Below are 25,809 nucleotides of genomic sequence, written 5' to 3'. Positions count from 1 at the left end.
GGGTTACCCGGGATTGAACTCAGGGGCATTTGACCACTGAGCCACATCCCCAGCCTTATTTTTTATTTTACTTTAGAGACAGGGTCTCACTGAGTTGCTTAGTGCTTCACTTTTGCTGAGGCTGGCTTTCAACTCATGATCCTCCTGCCTCAGCCTCCTGAGCTGCTGGGCATTCGCCACCTCTCCTAGCATAATACCACTATTTTAACATGTTAATTCCAGAGTGGAGAAGGGAACAGAGAACTCACATATGCTCTTAAAAACTTTGGATGGGGGGCCAGAGGGGCTGGGTTTGTGGCTCAGTGGTAGAGCACTTGCCTCTCACATGCGGGACCCTGGATTTGATCCTCAGCATCACATAAAAATAAATAAGTGAAATAAAGGTATTGTGTCCAACTACAACTAAAAAAACAAACAAACAAAAAAAAGAAGCTTTGTATGGGGGCTGGTGTTGTGGTTCAATGATAGAATGCTTGCCTAGCACATGTGTGGTACTGTGTTCAATCCTCAGTACCACATAAAAATAAATAAATTAATTAAAAAGATATTATATCCATCTATAACTGAAAAGAGGTGTTAAAAAAAAACAGCAAACTTTGATCAGAGTGTGCTACATGACACTTCTACTCATAGCCTATTGACCAGGATTAGTCACATGATCCTAATCTAGTACACAGAGACTAGGAAATGCTAGGAGGCCCATAGAGTATTTGGTAAGCATTATTGTTTATATCATAATTAATAATTTCTTTTTTAAGTTCTAAAAGAAAATATAGGAGCTATGGATATAAGTCAGTGGTAGAGCACATTTCTAGCATGTGTGAGGCCCTGGGTTTGATTCCCAGCAGAGAGAGAGAGAGAGGGTAGGGTAAGGGGAAGGAGAATATAAAATTTGGGTTACTCTTTAATGAATATTTTATACCTTTCATTGTACATTTGGAAAATCAAAATGTCTTCACTTTAATTTCTTTGGAATTATAGGAATAAAAGTTTAAAGGCATATGCAACTTTTTTTTTTTTTAAAGAGAGAGTGAGAGACAGTGAGAGAGAGGGAGAGAGAGAGAATTTTTTTTTAATATTTATTTATTTTTTTAGTATTTGGCGGACACAACATCTTTGTTTGTATGTGGTGCTGAGGATCGAACCCGGGCCACACGCATGCCAGATGAGCGTGCTACCGCTTGAGCCACATCGCCAGCCCCAACTTTTCTTATTATATTTATATCCAACACTTTAATATTTTATGTAGCATTGTTGATGGAATGAAGAATATCAGATCTTAGATTTATGATGAATGTCTTAGCTTCAAAATAGTCTTAAAATAATGTAAAATAAAGTGAATTAATTCAGCAAGTATTTAAAAATTAAAGAGTACATGCTATGTGCCAAGAATTGTTTTAGGGCATAAATTCATTGTTTCAATCAGAGTCTACTTGATGTGACAAATGCGAAGAAAAGTGATAAAGGCAAGGGAAGAAAGAGAAACAGTGTTATTTACTTTGTACTCAAATTCATCATGTAAAAACACCATGCTTTTGTATTTTGACATTTGTCTGTCTTTTACCTTTAAGCCCTCTTATAAAGTAACTAAATCACCTATCTTCTGTTCTCCAGGTATCGAATCTTTGCTTTTGATCATGACCTTTTTAGCTTTGAAGATTTGATCTTTGGAAACTGGCCTGTGATTCTTATTACCAATCCTAAATCACTCCTCTATAGTTGTGCTAAACATGAACCTCTAGAAAGAATCCTTCACTCAACACACATCAGGTACATTGCAATTTTTCAGAAATTACTTTTAATTTGATATTGACAGAGAATAAGTCATTGTGATTGTATTCTCATATGAAAGCTATGAGATATCCAACTTTAGTTTTCTTAACAACCTAAACATTATATAATGATAAGTTGCTTATTATTTGATTCCCCTTCTATTAAAAAATATACAATATTTTAAGCTGATAAAAATCTTAAAACCAACCAGAAACCCATAATCCAGTCACCATTTTTGAACATTTTATTGCAGCCTTTTTGTTGCATGGATTTCCATTGCTATGATTATAATATATATATTACCTTGTATCCTACCTTCCTTTCTTTCTTTCTTTATTTGCACTACTGGGAATCAAACCCAGGGCCTTATGCTAGGCAAGTGCCCTGCCACTGAGCTATACCCCCAGACCCATATATTCTACTTTTAAAACTTTACATTTTGTATGAGAAATAGTTTTGTTCTTCATTTTGCTACATAGTTTTCAAAAAAAGCAAAAGATGTATACTCCTTATGGAATTGCAAATTTAGTTTGCATATAAAGTTGATGATGTAGATTATAGGATGCAAATGAGATATCATTATCATTCTTTTTGCAAAAATATGTATAACTTTTTTCAAACATAAGGAAGGACATTTTTAAAAATATACTTTTAAGTATTTATTTTGAAAAGTAATCCAAAATAACAATCTTTAGAAAATATAGTAATGATATTATAAGAGTGTGTGTGTGTGTGTGTGTGTGTGTGTGTGTTGCCCACCCCTAATAGAACCATTAGTGTTTCTGAGTGTTCCTATGTTTCTTCACAGGCATTTTCTCTTAGGCATTTTTTTAAATATTTATTTAGTTGTAGATGAACACACAGTATCTTTATGTATTTTTATGAAGTGCTGAAGATTGAACCCAGTGCCTCACACATGCAAGGCAAGCAGTTCATCACTGAGCTACAGCTTCAGCCCCTCTTAGGCATGTTTTTACATAATTAATTAATCATCAGGGCATGGTTTAATCTACTTCCTACTTTTTGTCTTTCAACACTGAGAATGTACCATAATTTATGTAACAGTTTCCCCATCTTATTGGTGAACTTTTAGATTTTTTTTTATTTGAGGATAAACACCTGGTACACGCAGATTCTTCCTTCACTTGAATAATTTATTTATAATAGAGTTCCAGAAGTGAAATTCTAGGTGAAAATTTTGAATACTTTTACAGTTGTTGCTAAAGATTGCTTGATTACTTTTTACTTAAATGGTAAAATATATGTCATTTCACATTCTCAAGTGTACAATTCAATGGCATTATGTATGTTCACATTGTTGTGCAATCATGATCACTATCTCTAGAACTATTTTCATTTTCTTTTTTTTTAATATTTATTTTTTAGTTGTAGTTGGACACAATACCTTTATTGGTTTTTATGTGGTGCTGAGTAGATGGATTAAAGGTGTGTAATCATCATACCTGTCAGTCACAGTTTTTGATAGTAGCTGAAAGAGTGTGGTTGCCAGCCCTGACTATGACCTTGCTTCTTCCAGGTAAATACATTGGGAACCAAATGAGTAGATGAAGGCTTGACATTAGATTGACAAATTGAGATCCCTACTCTATATTTTCTTCCTAAGAGAAAAAAATCAGAACTTTAGGAGTTTATTCAGAAAGAATTTTGAATCTATCCTAGCTAGATTTGTCAAAGATTTTCCTTTCTAAGAAGTAAAAGAATAGTTCTTAATTTCTCACCAATGTAGGTTTGCTGAATTGTACAACTTCAAAAATCTCCAAGAAAGAAACCAAGATCATGAGTGGCCCCTACAGTTGTGCAACGTGATGCTTCTGCCTATACTTATATAATGTCTGGCTGCAATAGTGTTATTCTCCTTTATAAAAATAATGACAACTACCTGAAAACATGCCTTTTATGTGCTCTCATTTTAGAGTCTTGGCCTTTTCCTTATCCTCTATTACTTCTGTCACCATTAAGATTGATGGAGTTAATTTAGGACAGGCTATTCATTTGTCTGGTCCTATTTTTATACTGAAGTGGAACCCCAGAAACTACAGTAATGGGACACATAACATAGAAGCAATTGTCCAGGTAAGTTAGTGATTTTCAATTTGCTATGTAAATGATTAGGCTCTTGCCAGAGTGAACTCTTGATTGTGGATTTGTTTTTAGTCAATTGGTACAAAAGCTCAGTTTGATAAACAGTTTAAAAAAAAAAAACAAACACTTTTTAAAAATATACTTTGTTGGGGGCTGGGGATGTGGCTCAGCAGTAACGCGCTCGCCTGGCATACACGGGGTACTGGGTTGGATCCTCAGCACCACATAAAAATAAAATAAAGATGTTGTGTCCACTGAAAACTGAAAAATAAAAAAATATACATATATATACTTTGTTGGGACTGGGGATGTGGCTGAAGCAGTAACGCGCTCGCCTGGCATGTGCAGGGTGCTGGGTTTGATCCTCAGCACCACATAAAAATAAAATAAAGATGTTGTGTCCACTAAAAACTAAAAAAATGAATAAATATTAAAAAAATTATCTCTCTCTCTCTTTATAAAAATATACTTTGTTTAGTATATTTGAAAATAGGCACTCAGAAGTAATTCTATTAGATAGAATTACAGGATGAGAGGAATATGTATTTATTGGCTGCAGTCCCCCTTTTTTAACCCTGGGGAATCATTCTCTTATTTTCTTCCAACTTTGGCCAGAGGGTTTTTGTTTTGTTTTGCTTTTAAATAATGGGGGCAAATTCCCTGATATATTTCAAGATAACAGAATAGGTCAAAAACCATATTTCTCTTGCCAGGACACAGAATTTTCAACGCTGCAAAGTAACTTTTTTGTTTGGGGAATGTGCATTGTCAGCATAAGCAGTAACAGTATGCCTGTCCTTATTCTGGTTCAATTTGGGACACTTAATTCATTAGCATCTACCAGAATAGAAAGTGATAATCATTACCAAAATAGAATAGCTTCATCAAACTCTTCAGGGGATAAGCTGTGCTCTTTTAATATTCATATTCTTAATTTCTACAGTTTTATGATTTGTTGTTTTTAACTATTTAGTCTTCAAATGTTAAGTCTCAGTTTGAAACACCAAATAATACTTCAAAAACACATGTAATTACTTTTTTATCCTTTTTTACTTTCCCCACAGAAATAGGTCCATACATAAGGAACTGTTTGTTGAGCTCCTTCTAAGGAGATAACAGACACTTAGGATTTTTTATTTCATCCTCATAATAATTCTATGTAATGGGCAGTTTTATTCTTCGATAATAGGTGGGAAAACTTGTATGACTGCATAATGGAAGGCACTTTGCTTTGCCACCCATCTTTGAAGTGTTCTATATAGGAGGAAGAACCAATAGGCAAGAAGTAGGAGGGATGGATGGGAATAAACTCTTATTATATTTTATATTAGAAGTTGGATTAAAGAGGCTTGAAGGTATACGTGAACTAGAATAAATTATTCCCTATCTTTAAGTCATGGGGAAGAACTAGGAATAACTATAGGAAAACTGCCCACTATAGTAATGGAAAGTTCCCAAATCCTTGGATTGCTTCAGATTCTCTTATTATTATTTTTTAATAAGATGTTCAGCTTCTGTAGTTTTATAAAGGAAAACAATTATTCATGTTTTCTTGAAACCCTGTTTGTCTCGTTGAATCCTTTTAATAATGTGAAATCACCAGTGCCACAAAAAAAAGTGAAATCATGTACTTGGCACATTTTTAACATTTCTTACAACATTATTGAGGTATAATTTATGTAAAATAAATTCTACTTTTTTAATTTTATTGTACTTCATGGTTATACATAACAATAGAATCCATTTTTATATAATTATACAAGCATGGAATATATCTTACTTTAACTAGGATTCCATTTTTGTGGATTTACGAGATGATGAGACTCACTGTAGTGTATTTATATATGTACATAGGAAAATTATGTCATGTTTAAAGTGTACAATGAGTTTTGACATACATATACATCCCTGTAACCATCACTATAATCAATATGATACATTTCCCTGAAAGTTTTCTTGTGCCCTTTTGTTATCTGCCTTCCTTCTCTCCTCATCTCCCAGGCAACCATTAATGTGTTTTCTTAAAGTATAACCTTAAAAAATTAATCTTGCCGTGACACATGACTAAATTAGTCAGGGTCACTCCAGTTAAATTGGGTTGGCACTGAATAATCACACAGACACAGAAAGTACCTTATTCTTGGGGTTCAGTGATGGCTCCTCTGCCCCAGCTCCCACAAAGAAAGCAAGAGTGGCAGACAAAAGAGAGAGCATACCTGAGACCATCCTGTTTATTGAGGGGAAGACATTCGAGAAAGTTCAACCCAAATAGAGAGATTGGGTTTCAGGGGATTGCTTGATAATGTCTTTTTTTTTTTAATTTTTAATATTTATTTTTTAGTTTTTGGCAGACACAACATCTTTGTTTGTATGTGGTGCTGAGGATCGAACCCGGGCTGCACGCATGCCAGGCGAGTGCGCTACCGCTTGAGCCACATCCCCAACCCGCTTGATAATGTCTTGCAGGCAGCGGATTGACTGACATCTTGGAAAACCACACCTATCTTAGGTGCTGTGTGGGATCAAAGGCAGAGTGAGCAAAAAGGACATACAGTTGCATGGCCTAGTCAGAGCTGCAACATCAGTCCAATTCCCCTCAAATATTCATAGCTCACACACACAGAGTCCATGTCTGGCTCGAGATAAATCTAATTAAGCCATGCACGGTGGTCTACATCTTTAATTATAGCTGCTCAAGAGGCTGAGGCAGATCATCATCATCACCTACTAAATATTAAGTAGGAAACTTGGTTTCTTCCTTTCCATTTATTAATGGAAAAATTCATGTACTGTTGATAAATATAGTGCACTATTGATAAATCTGATTTGAAACTGAGCAAAAACATCAACTCATTATCTAATATTTTACCTATATCACTATGTTTTTTGAATATGTATAGGTTCCTGGTAACCTAGTAGCAATTAGATCTTTAGATCAATTCTCAATGTGAATCATAGATTAGTAGTATCAATATCACCTGGAAACATGTTTGAAATTCAGATTGTCAGGTCCTATCCAAAACCTACTGAATCAGAAACTCTGGAAGCTGGGCATGGTGGAGTGCATCTATAGTCCCAGGTACTGAGGCAGGAGGATCACTTGAGACCAGGAGTTTGAGACCACCCTAGGCAACATGTTAATGCTATTTAAAGAGAAAAGAAACAAAAACAGCATGAAACAATGGAAAAAAACAACATGAAACAATCAGAAATCTACTTTAACAAATTTTCTATAGGTAATTCTGATGTGCACATGTTTGAGAACCAGTAGTTTAGATTGTTGTGCCTACTTTGCCAATTTAAAGATTTCATTATAGAAGTCTCTGAATCTCAAAATGAAAGAAAATCCCAGCTTTAAAACAAGAATTTATCATAAGGTATATTCATTTTGAGCAATACAAATTTGAAAAACACCAGTACAAGTTCTTTTTTGTTTTTTTAAAGTTTTTAAAATGAGAAAATGTTTTTAAAATATATAAAGGATATAATAATACTCTAATGACTCATAAATGAATTCAGCAAAGTAGTGGAGTATAAAATTAACACCCATAAATCAATTGTATTCCTATACACCAATGATGAATCCACTGAAAGAGAAATTAGGAAAACTATCCCATTCACAATAGCCTCAAAAAATAAAATACTTGGGAATCAGCCTAACAAAAGAGATGAAAGACCTTTATAATGAAAGGGAAGGTGAGGAGGGACAGATAGAAATCTGTTGGATTAAGCAAAGGGGAAAGAAGGGAAGGGAGGGGGAGGATAATAAGAAAGAGTAGAATTAATCAGATATAACTTTATTATATTTGTATATGAATACATGACCAGTGTAATTTCACATCATGTTCAACCACAAGAATGGGATCCTAATTAGAATAAGTTATGCTTCATGTATGCATAATATGTCAAAGTATTCTCTACTATAATGTATATCTAAAAGAACAAATTTTTAAAAAAATAATACTCTAATGAACCCTGTGACTCTATCAGCACATCTCAACAATTATCAGCTCATTATTGATCTTGTTCGCCTATATTCTTATCTACTTCTCCCCTCCCTGCACCATGGTATTTCATGTATAAATATGTCCAGTATAAATTACTAAAAGATAAAGACTGTTTAAAAACACAACCATGATACTATATCACCCCTGAAAAAGTTAATAGTGTTCTGTTTTCCCTAATTTGTTACACATACATGCATTCATTTGGTTCAACTGAGAATCTAGACAAGGGTCATACACTGAAAACTGAGTTGTTTCTGCCATCTCTTTTACTCTGTAGGTTTCTCCCTATGCCCCCCCTTTTTTTCCCCTTTACAATGTGTTTGCTTTGGAATCTGGATCTTTGGTCCTATAAAGTTTCTTCAGAATTTTTGCTGTTTGTATCCTTTTGGTATCATTTAACATATTCTTTTGCCTACCCCAACAGTTTCTATAACTAGTAGGAAGATTTAGAAGTGTGATAAGATATGAGTCTTGTTTTTTGACAAGACTACTTGAATAGATGTTTTGTGCTTTTATCAGGATGCCTATAATACTTGGTTGTCTCTTTTTGTAACACTGACATTGATCAGTACATGCTAGTGTTTGTACCCTTATCTAACAGTGCGCTAGCAAATATTTAACAACCAACTTGAGATAGGTTATGGGGGTGCCAATTTTCATAGTATAAATATTCCTACCATGATTGGTTTTAGGTACCAACATAATGCTAACTAGCCCATAAAATTTCCTAAAAATTTAACAGTTGGCCCTCGTAAGCTAGTGAAGCCACCTCTAACACACTGCTAATATATATCCATCAATTTTTCATCTAAGGGGTTTTAGCAGCCATCAATGACTTTTGCCAAGTTTCATTTTTTTTCTTAGGTATAAAATGGTGATATTCAAATCTTTCTCTGTATGATAGAAGTATTAATGAGAATAGTCTTACAAAGGAAAAAAATTCCCTCATCTATTATGGAGATCATAAGAAAAATGCAGGATAAATTCTTGATTCTTTCCCATACCCCACTTTTCTAAACCATTTTTCAGAATAATGAATTAATTCTTTAGCATCTGCCAAAGGTCACTAATGAATCATTTACTTTTTGTATTATTATGAATTCTAAGCCTAAAATGTATACATATTTAGATAGTCATTTATATATGTTTGTTTATTTGATGTTTCAATCCATTGCATTTATTCTTTTAATACTCAAATTGGTCCATCTTTGGCTAGTGGGAGCCTCTTCATGTTGACCTCTAAGTTGTTTGACACAATCCTAGTATTCTTAATTAGTTTTTTTTAGTTTCTGGTATAACAAGATATTCTAAGTTCTTCTGCATTTCTTACTCAAAGCCTGGAATCAGCCATTTTTCTAAGAAACACTGCTTCCTTGTAGTGAAAAATGCTTTTTTAAGAGTCTATACTAGTTCTGCTAGCTCATTGCTTTTATAGGTTTATTATTACTACTGGGCCTTTTCAGTGAACAGAGGGAAAAAGATTTCTTTTTTTTTTAATTGGTTGTTCACAACATTACAAAGCTCTTGACATATCATATTTCATACATTAGATTGAAGTGGGTTATGAACTCCCAGTTTTACCCCAAATGCAGATTGCAGAATCACGTCGGTTACACATCCACATTTTTACATAATGCCCTATTAGTAACTGTTGTATTCTGCTACCTTTCCTATCCCCTACTATCCCCCCTCCCCTTCCCTCACATCTTCTCTCTCTACCCCATCTACTGTAATTCATTTCTCTCCTTGTTAATTTTCCCATTCCCCTCACAACCTCTTATATGTAATTTTGTATAGCAATGAGGGTCTCCCTTCATTTCCATGCAATTTCCCTTTTCTCTCTCTTTCCCTCCCATCTCATGTCTCTGTTTAAAGTTAATCTTTTCTTCCTGCTCTTCCTCCCTACTCTGTTCATAGTTGCTCTCGTTATATCAAAGAAGACATTTGGTATTTGTTTTTTAGGGATTGGCTAGCTTCACTAAGCATAATCTGCTCTAGTGCCATCCATTTCCCTGCAAATTCTATGATTTTGTCATTTTTTATTGCTGCATAGTACTCCATTGTGTATAGATGCCACATTTTTTTTATCCATTCATCTATTGAAGGGCATCTGGGTTGGTTCCACAGTCTAGCAATTGTGAATTATGCTGCTATGAACATTGATGTGGCAGTATCCCTGTAGCATGCTCTTTTAAGGTCTTCAGGGAATAGTCCAAGAAGGGCAATAGCAGGGTCAAATGGTGGTTCCATTCCCAGCTTTCCCAGGAATCTCCATACTGCTTTCCAAATTGGCTGCACCAATTTGCAGTCCCACCAACAATGTACAAGTGTACCCTTTTCTCCACATCCTCGCCAGCACTTGTTGTTGTTTGACTTCATAGTGGCTGCCAATCTTACTGGAGTGAGATGGTATCTTAGGGTGGTTTTGATTTGCATTTCTCTGACTGCTAGAGATGGAGAGCATTTTTTCATGTACTTGTTGATTGATTGTATGTCCTCCTCTGAGAAGTGTCTCTTCAGGTCCTTGGCCCATTTGTTGATTGGGTTATTTGTTATCTTACTGTCTAATTTTTTGAGTTCTTTGTATACTCTGGATATTAGGACTCTATCTGAAGTGTGAGGAGTAAAAATTTGTTCCCAGGATGTAGGCTCCCTATTTACCTCTCTTATTGTTTCTCTTGCTGAGAAAAAAACTTTTTAGTTTAAGTAAGTCCCATTTGTTGATTCCTGTTATTAACTCTTGTGCTATGGGTGTCCTATTAAGGAATTTGGAGCCCGACCCCACAATACGTAGATCGGAGCCAACTTTTTCTTCTATCAGACACAGAGTCTCTGATTTGATATCAAGCTCCTTGATCCATTTTGAGTTAACTTTTGTGCATGGCGAGAGAAAGGGATTCAGTTTCATTTTGTTGCATATGGATTTCCAGTTTTCCCAACACCATTTGTTGAAGATGCTATCCTTCCTCCATTGCATGCTTTTAGCCCCTTTATCAAATATAAGATAGTTGTAACTTTGTGGATTAGTCTCTGTGTCCTCTATTCTATACCATTGGTCCACCTGCCTGTTTTGGTACCAGTACCATGCTGTTTTTGTCACTATTGCTCTGTAATATAGTTTGAAATCTGGTATCGTTATACCGCCTGATTCACACTTCCTGCTTAGAATTGCTTTTGCTATTCTGGGTCTTTTATTTTTCCATATGAATTTCATGATTGCTTTATCTATTTCTACAAGAAATGCTGTTGGGATTTTGATTGGTATCTCATTAAACCTATAGAGAACTTTTGGTAATATCGCCATTTTGATAATGTTAGTTTTGCCTATCCATGAACAGGGTATATTTTTCCATCTTCTAAGATCTTATTTTACTTCTCTCTTTAGGGTTCTGTAGTTTTCATTGTATAAATCTTTCACCTCTTTTGTTAGGTTGATTCCCAAGTATTTTATTTTTTTTGAGGATATTGTGAATGGAGTGTTTTTCCTCATTTCCATTTCAGAAGTTTTGTCGCTGATATACAGAAATGCCTTTGATTTATGCGTGTTGATTTTATATCCTGCCACTTTGCTGAATTCATTTATTAGTTCTAGTAGTTTCTTTGTAGATATTTTTGGGTCTTCTAGGTATAGGATCATGTCGTCCGCAAATAGTGATAATTTAAGTTCTTCTTTTCCTATTTTTATGCCTTTAATTTCTTTTGTCTGTCTAATTGCTCTGGCTAGTATTTCAAGGACTAAATTAAATAGAAGTGGCTAGGGGTCTGTTGATCTTATTTATTTTTTCGAAGAACCAACTTTTAGTTTTGTTAATTTTTTCAATAGTTTCTTTTGTTTCAATTTCATTGATTTCCGCTCTGATTTTAATTATTTCTTGCCTTCTGCTACATTTGCTGTTATTTTGCTCTTCCTTTTCTAGGGCTTTGTGATGAAGTGTGAGCTCATTTATTTGTTGGTTTTTCCTTTTTTTGAGGAATGACCTCCAGGTGATGAATTTCCCTCTTAAAACTGCTTTCATTGTGTCCCATAGATTCCGATATGTTGTGTGTGTATTTTCAAGTATCTCTAAGAATTTTTTGATTTCCTCCTTTATGTCTTCTGTAACCCATTGATCATTCAGTAACATTGTGTTCATTTTCCATGTGATGTAGGATTTTTCCTTCCTTCTTTTATCATTGATTTACAGTTTAATTCCACTATGATCAGATAAAATGCATGGTATTATCTCCACCCCTTTATATTTACTTAGGGTTGCCCTATGGCATAATATATGTTCTATTTTTGAGAAGGATCCATGTGCTGCTGAGAAAAAAGTATATCCATTTGATGATGGTTGATATATTCTATATAAGTGAGTTAAGTCTAGGTTATTGATTGTGGTATTGAGTGCTATAGTTTCTTTATTCAACTTTTGTTTGGAAGATCTGTCCAATGGTGAGAGAGGTGTGTTGAAGTCACCCATAATTATTGTGTTGTGGTCTATTTGATTCTTGAACTTGAGGAGAATTTGTTTTATGAATGTCGCAGCACCATTATTTGGTGCATAAATATTGATAATTGTTATGTCTTGTTGGTGAATGGTTCCTTTTAACAGTATATAATGTCCTTCCTTATCCCTTTTGATTAACTTAGTCTTGAAGTCAATTTTATTCGATATGAGGATGGCCACCCCTGCTTGCTTACGAGGACCGTGTGCGTGGTATATTTTTTCCCATCCTTTCACCTTCAGCCTGTGTATGTCTTTTCCAATCAGATGTGTCTCCTGGAGGCAGCATATTGTTGGATTTGTTTTTTTAATCCATGATACCAGCCTATGTCGCTTTATTGGAGAGTTTAAGCCATTAACATTCAGAGTTACTATTGATATATGGTTTGTACTTCCAGCCATGTTTGATTATTTATCCTTTTTAAAAAAAATTTAGTTTGTTTTTCCATGATTATCTTTCCCCTCGCCCTCTGTCTTTACCGAGGCACTTCCCACTGATGGTTTTGGTTATTGTTTTTCATTTCTTCCTCGTGTAGTGTTTTGCTCAAAATGCTTTGCAATGCTGGTTTTCTGGCTGCAAATTCTTTTAACTTTTGTTTATCATGAAAGATTTTTATTTCGTTGTCATACCTGAAGCTTAATTTTGCTGGATACAGAATTCTTGGTTGGCATCCATTGTCTTTCAGTGTTTGAAATACGTTGTTCCAGGATCTTCTCGCTTTCAGCGTCTGTGATGAAAAATCCGTTGTTAACCTTATTGGTTTACCCCTGAATGTAATCTGCCTCCTTTCTCTTGTAGCTTTTAATATTTTCTCTTTGTTCTGTATATTGGATATCTTCATAACAATGTGTCTTGGCGTTGGTCTACTGTGATTTTGTATGCTCGGTGTCCTGTATGCATCTTCAATTTGTATATCTGTTTCCTTTTTTATTTCTGGAAAGTTTTCTGTATTTCATTCAGCAGGTTACTCATTCCCTTGGTTTGAATCTCTGTACCTTCTTCTATCCCGATGACTCGTAAGTTTGGTTTTTTTATGTTATCCCATAACTCTTGGATGTTTTTCTCGTGATTTTTTACCAGCCTTTCTGAGTTGGCTAGACTCTTTTCAAGATGATATATTTTGTGTTCATTATCTGACGTTCTGGCTTCTACTTGCTGCACTCTGTTAGTGATACTCTCAATTGAGTTTTTAATTTGGTTTATCGTTTCCTTCATTTCTAGAATTATTGTTTGATTATTTTTTATAATCTCTATCTCCTGATAAAGATGCTTAACTTCTTCTTTTATCTGTTTATGTAATTCATTCTCAATGTGTTTTTTTGCTGCTTGAATTTGCTGTCTCGTATCCTCTTTAAGGTTCCATTCCATCTGTCTAAGGTGTTCCTTGAGTTCTTTATATGACCATTTTTCTGATGACTCTAGGTCCTCCTGAATATTTAGGCTGTCCTGCATTGTTTGTACTCCTTTTCTTCCTTGCTCTTTCAAGCTGCTCATGTTACTTCTTGTTCTGTTTGACTGCTGAGTTACTGTTTACTCCTATAAATTTATTTGATGCTTGGGAGGAAAGGTATTAGAAGGGAAGGGAAGAAGTCACTAAAGAGAATGAGAGTAAGCAGGTAGAATTCAAGGAAGGAGGAATAAGAAAATTGAAAAGAAATGAAAAGACAAAAGAAGAAAAAATAATAGGAAATAAAAAAAGAAAAAAAAATTTTAAAAAAATTAAAAAAATAATAAAAAAATTAACATTAAAATTAGAAGAAAAAAAATTTTAAAAAAATTGTAAAAAAAATTTAAAAAACAACAAGAAAGAAAAATGAAAATGAAAGGAAAAACCCAAATCAAAAAAAAGAGAAAAAAAAAAACCTAATTTAGAGTTTGATTAACTTCTCTTCCAGTAGGTGGTGCTGTGCCCACCAGGCCAAGTTTCTCCTATCAATGCGCGGGAACCAATCACTGTGCAGCATCTCCTCCCAGACTGGGCGAGTCTCCAAACCTGAGTGCCTAGGGCCTCCTCTTGTGTCTATTCACTTCCCCACTTTTCCTCTAGCCAGTGCCGCTCACCACAATACTGGCTACACGCCAGGTCTGCTGCTCCCGGGAGCCCTGTTTTCATGGACGACTGGGCACACTCTCCCTGTTTGCCATTCCCTCAAACCCTAAGTTTGTAGAGCTTGAAGCTGAGAATCCTCAGCAAATTTTACTTGCCCTCCGGTACCCACGCCCCCAGTAACTGGTACAAGAGACCTCAGTTGTCAGCACTGTGGAAAGCAGTAGCCGGGAGTTCCGAGCCACGGTCTCGCGCCACATCTGATTCCCTCAGTCTGGCTATCGCGCTCACGGGAGAGCTGGAAGGGGCCCTTACGGGAGATCTGGGAGGGGCCCTTAAGGTTTCCCCGATGTGTGGAGAGGGAAGGCTAGGGAATTACACACCTGTAGCCGCAGGTTTCAATGAAGTTATCTCCTCCGCTGCAGTCTGGTGACGTCAGTTCTCTGCCATGGTGGTATCTCTTGCAAATGGCGACAGTTCGTTTCCCTTTGCCGGGTGACCAATGCAACGGGTGGGTCCTTACTGTCTCTCCCAAGCCCCGTTTCAAACCTGTGGCCACTACCTATGAAGGCTCGGTTGGCATTTACCTCCGTAGGAACAGAAGGGCTGACCACTTGTTTCAGCCGGATGGATTAGTGCTGAGTCACAGCTGTTTGTCTGCAGGAAGCAGGCAAACGGGAGCTTGAATTCAGCCGATCCGGGCTCAGTGTGTGTTCTGAAAGGCCTAGACTGATCGCCCCAGATCCAGGTCAGTTCAGCATTGCCTAGTGATCCTGAGCAAACAGAATTTAGATTGTTTACGACTCCCTATGCCCGCACAGCTGAAGAGGTCAGAGACTTGATCTCTCTGCGCCCGCCGCCATGTTGGAATCGGGAAAAAGATTTCTTTAAAAATAAAAGTACAGGTCTGGGGATGTGGCTCAAGTGGTAGCTTGCTTGCCTGGCATGCATGCGGCCCGGTTCGATCGATCATCAACACCACATACAAACAAAGATGTTGTGTCCGCCGAAAACTGAAAAATAAATATTTAAAAAATTCTCTTTCTCTCTCTTAAAAAAAATAAAAAATAAAATAAAAATAAAAGTACATTATGAGTATATGCTGGTATTTTCAAATCTATAATTATAAGACCTAAAATTCTGTCAAGGGGCCGGGGATGTGGCTCAAGTGGTAGTGCGCTTGCTTGGCATGCGTGTGGCCCAGGTTCGATCCTCAGCACCACATACAAAGATGTGTCCGCCGAAAACTAAGAAATAAATATTAAAAAATTCTCTCTCTATCTATCTCTAAAAATAAATAAATGAATAAATAAATAAATAAATAAATAAAATTCTGTCAAAAGCACTTATAGGGGAATCAAAAGTAAGTGATTAAAAAAGGTAGCTATTCAATAAGATAACTGATGAAAGTTATTGCAAATTATCTTGTCAGTTATGTGCACAATTTAGAACATTATATATATCTAAATATGTATGAAGTCACTTCTCTGCTGTGCTTATAACTAGGATTCTGCTGGAAGAAGTACGAGTGTTCACCACATATTTTCTGTTCAAGAGAATATTCATCTCACATTTAATCCCCTGGCATCATTTATTCTCCTTACTGACCACTGCATGGTGGTAAGTGAATTCAATTAAATGTTACATGTATTTTTATTGGATTTGGTAAACTCAAAGTTGTAAATAATATAATCATATATAAAGAAACGAGAGCCTCGTAAAATTAAAGTTTAGTTATTTGTCTAGAAGAATAAAATGATTTTAAGTTGATTTGAATCAAAAGAAGTAGAGACATGAACAAGTAATTTAGGACCTAGTTCTAATCAATGCCATACAACCAGGATGACTAAGGAAATTATAGGTGCTGATTTGAATTAAAGCTTTTAAGTTTAATTATTCACTACTACTAATACTACTAATGATAATAATTTTTATGTATTATTTTGATTTTAGTTATTTGTTTGTACCATGCTGGGAATTGAACCTAGGGCCTCATTTATGTTAGGCAAACACTACCACTGAGCCACACACCCAGTCCAGAATTAAGGCTTTTAAAAGAATATTTCTTTTTTAAAAAAAATATGTGGAGGGCTGGGGATGTGGCTCAAGCAGTAGCACGCTCGCCTGGCATGCGCAGGGCGCTGGGTTCGATCCTCAGCACCACATAAAAATAAAATAAAGATGTTGTATCCACTGAGAACTAAAAAATAAATAATAAACATTAAAAAAAATCTCTCTCTCTCTCTCAAAAAAAATTGTGAAGTTCCTTTAAAAGAAAAAATAACGTGGAAAAATTGGAAAATTAAGAAAAAAAGAAGGATCAACTCTACATCATTTTCATCCCACTGTTCATTATAACCATTGTATTGTTATATGCTTGTATATGAGTCTTTAAAGTAAAATGTGATTTGTTTTTCCTTTGGTGGTGTTGGTGATTAAACCTAGGGCCTTGTGCAGGCTAGGCAAGGCTTTTACCATTGAGCTATATCCCCAGCCCCTCTAGTATACATTTGTTCTTTTTTGCTATCTGATTTTTTCCCATTGAGGAATTTGTTTTGACTATTTCTCATATCAATTTATATGTTTTTCTTTTTTTATGGGGTCTTGCTGTTACCCAGGCTGGAACTGAACTCCTTGGCTCAAGCAATTCTCCTGCCTTAGCCTCCTTAGTAGCTGGGATTACAGATGCATACCTCTTTGCCTGACTACATTATTTTATAATGTGATATTAGTTGTATTATGTTAAGATATACATTATTGTATGAATAAATACCTTAATTTGTTAAGGTATTTTGGACAAGTGACTAAATAGAGATATGCCTTAGTTAGATAAATTAAGATTTTCCTTAGTATATATAACCACTTGCCTATTAGGGGACATTTGTTTCCAAATTTTCCCTCTACTACATAAAGCCTGATCTAGGTGAGTATAAAAAATCTTCCAAAGAAAACTTTTAAAATGACCCCTAAAAATGATAGTAGTGAAATATAAATGCCCATTAATCACATTTCTTAAAAACTCAATCACACAAGTAATAAAAACAAAAATAATTTCACATTTTAAGTCTGTGAGGATGTGTCCTCTAAAGCTATCTCAGGATGTATTGCCTCATGCATGCTAGGCAAGCACACTGCCACTGAGCCACAACCCAAACTCCCATATGCAACTTTAAATAAAACAAATTATTTTTATCTTAGTACAATGAAAGTGAACTATTTTAATTTGATAGTTTAATATAACTATATAAACTACTTATCTCCAATTTAAAGTGAAGCAACTTACAATTTTCTTTATCAATGGATCAGATGTTTGATTCTCTTTTAATATGTGTGTGTATTAAATAAATAAATATATATATATATATATATATATTTTTTTTTTGGAGGGGGTATTGGGGATTGAACCAGGAGCCAGGGGTACTTTTTCATTGAGCAACATCCCCAGTCTTTTTTATTTTTTAGTTTGAGACAGGTTCTTACTAAGTTACTGAAGGTCTTAGTTGCTTTCTAAGTTACTGAAGGTCTTAGAAGCTAAGTTGCTGAGGCTGGCCTTGAATTTATGATCCTCCTGCCTAACCTCCTAAATTGCTGGGATTATAGCCACTGAACCTGGCTACCTATATTTTTCTTATAATCATTTAATGATGCTGAAAGAAAAAAAAGAAACTTGCTTTTCTTTTTTCTTTCTTTTCTTTTTTTTTTTTTTTTTTTTTTGGTACCAGGGATTGAACTCAGGGGCCCTTGATCACTGAGCCACATTCCCAGCTATTTTGTATTTTATTTAGAAACAGAGTCTCTCTGAGTTGCTTAGCATCTCGCTTTTGCTGAATCTAGCTTTGAACTAAAAACCCTCCTGCCTCAACCTCCCAAGCCACTAGGATTACAGGCGTGCACCATGACACCCAACATGAAATTTGCTTTTCTCTCTATAATTACACAACATTTCTAAAACTAAATGTGTGGAGATTTCTAAACCATATAATTTTCCAATATCAGTGGACACTGAATGGGCCTTATACAGTTCAACACAATTCTGACACTAAATGCTAGAAGTTAGCACAGACTCCACAGGTTAAGAGCTTAATGTTTGAAGACTGCCCTCCTCACCACCCACCATCCCCAACACCAATCATAAGTCCAGATGTCACCTGTGCTTCTGACCAACTGGCTATAAATTAGAGGTTCCCACGGCTTCCTTCCTCAAGTCCAAAAATTTGCTAGAAAGCCTCCCAGAATTCAGGAAAACCCTTTACTTACTAGATTATTGGCTTATGAGAGAAGAATACAACACAGAAAGAGCCAAATGGAAGAGATGCCAAGGCAAGTTATGAGGGTTGGTTGTGAGTTTCCATGCTCTCCCCAAACACATGCCACTTTCCCAGCACCTCCATGTATTTACCAACCTGGGAAGCTCTCTGAACTCCTTCAGTTAGGGTTTTTATGGAGGTTTTATTACATAAGCATGATTGTTTAAATCATTGGCTATTGGTGATTAATTCAACTTACAACCTCTCTCCCCTCTCTGGAGGGAAAGGATGGGGGTGATGTGATTACATGGTTGGCCCCCATTATAACCAGTCCCCATCCTTAAGGGCTTTTTAAAAGTTCCCTTATTAACATGAACTCAGGTATGATTGAAATAGGCTTGTTATTAATCACAGAAGACACTCCTTTTATTTATCATTCCAGAGCTTGTCCAAGAACTACAGACAAAAGCCAAATATAACAAAAGATGCTTTATTTTTTTCTGCTACCATTTGAAAAATCACAAGGGTTTTAGAAACTGTGGTCAAGAGTTGAAGATGAAAACCAAAATTCATATTTCTTTTTTTAATATTAATTTTTTTAGTTGGACACAATACCTTTATTTTATTTATTTTTATGTGGTGCTGAAGATTGAACCCAGGGCCTTACACGTGCCAGGCGAGCACTCTACCTCTGAGCCACAACCCCAGCCCTCATATTTCTTATTATATCACAATATCACAGATGTCATTTCCATTTTTGTAAATGAGGCCAGTTTTAAAGTGTTCACTGGAGCTATCCCCATGTATCTAGTCACACTAACATCTTTTTTCTCTGCAGGCCCGGGTCCTTTTTGTGCTGATTGTGCTGATCCAACTCTTCATTCTCATTACTTTTAGGTACCTAGAATACCCAGATCTTAAAGGTTAGTTATGGTTATTTTCATTCTTAGAAGACCTTAAAATATCATATAATGTCCAATTATGAAGTGATATATAACAATATAAATTGTTTTGCATGAGTTGGTGAGATGCATTCTTCAAAGCATTACTTTTCCCCCATAATGCTCTTATCTTGAAGAGCATCATTATTATTTTTGCTGCTTTATAGCAGTAAAATGAAGTTCAGTCAAAATAAAGGTAAAATACAATATGGCTCAGAATGACCAACTATTAATATAAGTAGCTATTTAATATAATTTTTAAATATGAAATGCTTTTAAATAGAAAATAATGTTTCAGATATTCAAAGATAAGGTACTAAACAAAGCCTGACAAAACTTTTTTTTTCTTTTGTACTACAGATTGAACTCAGGGGCTATACCACTAAACTCTATCGTAAGCCCTTTTTATTTTAAGACAGGGTCTTGCTATGTTGCTGAGGATGGCCTCAAAATTGGGATCCTTCTTGCCTCAGCCTCCCAAGTTGCTAAGATTATAGGCATGTGCCATGATACCCAGCAAAGCTTGACAGAACTTAAATGATGTATATATAATTTTGAATTACATACACAGGGCAAGCTATAGAACAGTTGCAAAAGAGGTGACTTTTCCTGGGATGCTTCCTTCCCCAGGGACAACTGTCTGTCCCTGTTTGACTTCTCTTATATTTGCCAACTGAACTGACTAGCAGAAAACTGTTAATAAGTTAATGAATAGTGAAGGGAAATTGATAATCATTTATTAAGATAGCTGCTAAAAGTTTTTCTGAACCTGTATAGGTGTGGGTTTGGAACACTCAAAAGGCTTTTTGTTGGCTGCTTGTTTCTTCCTAGATAGTATCCCATCAATATATCTAGGCTGATATTTTGGATAGTGGTGCTTTCAATGATCTTTTGGTACAGTGAAGCTCCCTATAGGTATGTTAAAACAGAAAAATAACACATTTTCCACTCATGCTTTTTCTAGTAAAACAAATACTTATAAATATTTCTGTGTAAAAGCACTAATATTGACTATTAGCAATAGAGAGTTATAATCATGTAGGTACATCTATGTAACCTTTTGCACCAGTTTTCAACTTTTTCCATTATTCACTGCTTACTCTTTGATTCTATATCTAATGACCCTTAATAGGCTAATAGCTAGTAAATGGTAAAGAATAATAGTCCTACATTCTTGGTTTGCTTGAAAACCTTTTTCTTTTCATTCCTTGTACTTTACTGCAGTGATCCTCAAATCTGGCAGTATATAACAATCACCTAAGGACATTTCAAAGAAATAGATTCTTAGGCCCTATCTCAGGCCTACTGAATTAAAATGTCTGAGGGAGGGATCTGGGAATCTCTATTTTGAAGTACTTCCCAGGTTATTCTGAAAAGCAGACAGGTTTAAAAACTACTACTTTATATTATAAAATCAAAAATAGAGAAATAGAAGTAGTCATGACCTTTTTATAGGTATTTTTTTAAATACATGACAATAGTGGAATGCATTACACTCATTATTACACATATACAGCACAGTTTTTTGTAACTCTGTATATAAAGTATGTTAACACCACATTATGCCATCATACATATATTCTTTTTTTGCATTACAATTCTTAATACACATATACACAATTTTTCATATCTCTGTTGTATATAAGGTATGTTGACACCAAATTCAAATCTTCATACATGTATTTTGTATAATGATGACCATCACATTCCCCCATCCTTGCTATTCCCCTTCCCCCTCCCTTTCCCTCCCACCCCTCTTCCCTATCTAGAAATCTTCCTCCCATGCTCTCCCTCCCTACCCCACTTTGAGTCACCCCCCCTTTTATCAGAGAAAACATTTGGCATTTGTTTTTTGGGGGATTGGCTATCTTAACTTAGCATAATCTTCTCTAGCGCCATCCATTTACCTGCAAATGCCATGATTTTGTTCTTTTTTTAGTGCTGAGTAATATTCCATTGTGTATATATGCCACATTTTTTTTATCCATTCATCCACTGAAGGACATCTAGGTTGGTTCCACAGTTTAGCTATTGTGAATTGTGCTGCTGTGTCCCTGGAGTATGTGGCTGTGTCCCTGTAGTATGCTGTTTTTAGGTCCTTTGGATATAGACCGAGAAGAGGAATAGCTGGGTCAAATGGTGGTTCCATTCCCAGATTTCCAAGAAATCTCCATACTGCTTTCCAAATTGGCTGCACCAATTTGCAGTTCCACCAGCAAAGTATGAGTGTACCTTTTCCCCCACATCCTCACCAACACTTATTGTTTGTCTTCATAATAGCTGCCATTCTGACTGGAGTGAGATGGTATCTTAGAGTAGTTTTAATTTGCATTTCTCTGATTGCTAGAGATGATGAGCATTTTTTCATATATTTGTTGATTATATATCCTCTTCTGAGAAGTGTTTGTTCAGGTCCTTGGCCCAGTTATTGATTAGATTATTTGGTTTTTTGGTGCTTAGCTTGTTGAGTTCTTTATATACCCTAGAGATTAATGCTCTATCTGATGTGTGAGGGGTAAAGATTTGCTCCCAGGAGGTAGGCTCCCTGTCTACCTCACATATTATTTCTTTTGCTGAGAAAAAACTTTTTAGTTTGAATCCATCCCATTTGTTGATTCTTGGTTTTAATTCTTGTGCTATAGGCGTCTTATTAAGGAAGTTGGGGCCTAGCCCCACGTGATGAATATTAGGGCCTACTTTTTCTTCTATTAGACGCAGAGTCTCTGGTTTAATTCCTGGATCCTTGATCCATTTTGAGTTAACTTTTGTGCATGGTGAGAGATAGGGATTCAATTTCATTTTGTTGCATATGGATTTCCAGTTTTCCCAGCACCATTTGTTGAAGAGGCTATTTTCCTCCAGTGCATGCTTTTGGCTCCTTTGTCTAATATAAGATAATTGTAATTTTGTTGGTTAGTCTCTGTGTTCTCTATTCTGTACCATTGGTCTACCAGTATCATTGGTGCCAGTACCATGCTGTTTTTGTTACTATTGCTCTGTAGTATAGTTTAAGGTGTGTTACAGCGATATCACCTGTTTTACTCTTCCTGCTTAGAATTGCTTTAGCTATTCTGGGTCTCTTATTTTTCCAGATGAATTTCATGATTGCTTTTTCTATTTCTATGAGGAATGCCATTGGGATTTTGATCAGAATTGCATTGAATCTGTATAGTGCTTTTGGTAGTATGTTCATTTTGATAATATTAATTCTGCCTACCCATGAGCAAGGTAGATCTTTCCATCTTCTAAGGTCTTCTTCGATTTTTCTCTTTAAGGTTCTGTAATTTTCATTGTATAGATCTTTCACCTCTTTTGTTAAGTTAATTCCCAAGTATCTTATTTTTTTTTTGAGGATATTGTGAATGGTGTAGTTTTCCTCATTTCCTTTTCAGAGGATATGTCACTGATATACAGAAATGCCTTTGATTTATGGGTGTTGGTTTTATATCTTCCCACTTTGCTGAACTCATTTATTAGTTCTAGAAGTTTTCTAGTGGAGTTTTTTGGGTCTTCTAGGTATAGAATCATATCATCAGCAAATAGTGCTAGTTTAAGTTCTTCTTTTCCTGTAGTTATCCTTCAATTTCTTTCATCTTATTGCTCTGGCCAGTGTTTCAAGAACTATGTTGAATAGAAGTGGTGAGAGATGGCATCCCTGTCTTGTTCCAGATTTTACAGGGAATGCCTTCAGTTTTTCTCCATTTAGAATGATGTTGGTCTGAGGCTTAGTGTAGATAGCCTTTATAATATTGAGATATGTTCCTGTTATCCCTAGTTTTTCTAGTGTTTTGAACATAAAGGGGTGTTGTATTTTGTCAAATGCTTTTTCTGCGTCTATTGAGTTGATCATATGGTTCTTATCTGTAAGTCTATTGATGTGATGAATTACATTTATTGATTTCTCTATGTTGAACCAACCTTGCATCCCTGGGATGAATCCCACTTGATCATGGTGCACGATCTTTTTGATATGTTTTTGTATTCAATTTGCCAGAATTTTATTGAGGATTTTTGCATCTATTCATTAGAGATATTGGTCTGAAGTTTTCTTTCTTTGAAGTGTCTTTGTCTGGTTTTGGAATCAGGGTGATATTGGCCTCATAGAATGAATTTGGAAGTATTCCCTCTTTTTTTATTTCCTGAAATAGATTGAAGAGTATTGGTAATAGTTCTTTAAAGGTCTTGTAAAACTCGGATGTATATCCATTAGGTCCTGGGCTTTTCTTGGTTGGTAATCTTTTGATGGCTTCTTCTATTTCCTCACTTGATATTGGTCTGTTTAAGTTGTGTATATCTTCCTGACTCAATCTGGGCAGGTCTTATGACTTTAGGAATTTACTGATGCCTTCACTATCTTCTATTATATTAGAGTATAAGGTTGCAAAATAATTTCTAATTATCTTCTGTATTTCTGTAGTGTCTGTTGTGATATTGACTTTTTCATCTCATATGCTAGTAATTTTGGTTCTCTCTCTCCTTCTCCTTGTTAGCATGGCTAAGGGTCTGTCAATGTTATTTATTTTTCCAAAAACCAACTTTTAGTTTTTGTCAATTTTTTCAATTGTTTCTTTTGTTTCAATTTCATTGATTTCAACTCTGATTTTAATTATTTCTTGCCTTCTGCTTTTGCTGCTGATTTGTTCTTCTTTTTCTAGGGCTTTGAGATGTAGTGTGAGGTAATTTATTTGTTGGATTTTTCTTCTTTTAAGGAATGAACTCCATGCAATGAATTTTCCTCTTAATACTGCTTTCATAGTGTCCCAGAGATTTTGATATGTTGTGTCTGTCATTTACCTCTAAGAATTTTTTTTATATTTATTTTTTAGTTTTCAGTGGACACAACATCTTTATTTTTTTTAATTTTTATGTGGTGCTGAGGATCGAACCCAGCGCCCTGCGCATGCTAGGCAAGCGTGCTACTGCTTGAGCCACATCCCCAGCCCTACCTCTAAGAATTTTTTAATTTCCTCCTTGATGTATTCTGTAACCCATTGTTCATTCAGTAGCATATAGTTCAGTCATGTGATGCAGGAATTTTTCTTCTTTATTTTATCATTGATTTCCAATTTCATTCCATTATGATCAGATAAAATGCATGGTAATATCTCTACTCCTTTATATTTGCTAAGAGTTGCCCTGTGGTATAGTATATGGTCTATTTTTGAGAAGTATCCATGTGCTGCTGAGAAGAAAGCATATCCGCTTTATGCTGGTTGATATATTATATATATGTCAATTAAGTCTAAGTTATTAATTGTGTTATTGAGCTCTATAATTTCTTTATTCAACTTTTGTTTGGAAGATCTGTCTAGTGGTGAGAGAGGTGTGTTAAAGTCACCCAAGATAATTGTGTTATGGTCAATTTGACTCTTGAACTTGAGAAGAGTTTATTTGATGAACATAGCTGCACCATTGTTTGTGGCATATATATTTATGATTGTTATGTCTTGTTGATATATGGTTCCCCTGAGCAGTATGCAATGTCTATCTTTATCCCTTTTGATTAACTTTGGCTTTATTTAAAAAAACAGAAATTAACAGATTAACTTTATTTGATATGAGTATGGACACCCCTGCTTGCTTCTGAAGACCATGTGTGTGGTATGATTTTTTTCCAACCTTTCACCTTCAATCTGTGTATTTCTTTTCCTATCAAATGAGTCTCTTGTAGGCAGCATATTGTTGGATTTTTTTAAAATCCAGTCTGCTAGACTATGTCTTTTGATTAGTGAGTTTAAGCCATTAACATTTAGGGTTACTGTTGAGACATGGTTTGTATTTCCAGCCATATTTGTTTATTTTTGTTATTTAACTTGACTTGGTTTTCCTCTTTGATTAGTTTTTCTTTTAGTGTACTAACTCCCTCTACTGGTTTTCATTGTTATTTTTCATTTCCTCTTCATGAAATGTTTTGCCAAGGCTGTTTTGTAGTCCTGGTTTTTCTAGCTGTAAATTCTTTTAACTTTTGTTTATCATGGAAGGTTTTTATTTCATTTTCAAACCTGAAGCTTAATTTTGCTGGATACAAAATTCTTGGTTGGAACCCATTATCTTTCAGCGTTTGAAATATGTTGTTCCAGGATCTTTTTGCTTTCAGGGTCTGTTTTGAAAAATCAGCTGTTATCCTAATTGGTTTACCCCTATATGTAATCTGATTTCTTTATCTTGTGGCTTTTAAAATTCTCTCCTTATTCTTTATGTTGGGC

At 35.3% G+C, this 25,809-nt stretch overlaps 1 protein-coding gene across 4 annotated transcripts in view; it reads left to right on the top strand.

The window, feature by feature from the left end:
* The window catches only part of TMEM62 (transmembrane protein 62), a 47,448-nt gene that overhangs the window by 10,750 nt on the left and 10,889 nt on the right, over window positions 1-25,809 (top strand). For all 4 annotated transcript variants that reach the window (XM_081291799.1, XM_081291802.1, XM_081291801.1 and 1 more), the window contains 4 exons: window positions 1,615-1,770; window positions 3,708-3,867; window positions 15,922-16,035; window positions 19,501-19,585. In XM_081291799.1, the coding sequence (XP_081147925.1) occupies window positions 1,615-1,770; window positions 3,708-3,867; window positions 15,922-16,035; window positions 19,501-19,585 (515 nt within the window). The remainder of the gene's footprint in view (window positions 1-1,614; window positions 1,771-3,707; window positions 3,868-15,921; window positions 16,036-19,500; window positions 19,586-25,809) is intronic.

The sequence above is a fragment of the Spermophilus citellus genome (genome assembly GCF_964194105.1).
Source record: "Spermophilus citellus genome assembly, chromosome: 4".
Lineage (NCBI taxonomy): Eukaryota > Metazoa > Chordata > Mammalia > Rodentia > Sciuridae > Spermophilus > Spermophilus citellus.
The sequence above is the reverse complement of the archived record's forward strand: the minus strand, read 5'-3'. Positions and strand labels throughout refer to the sequence as shown.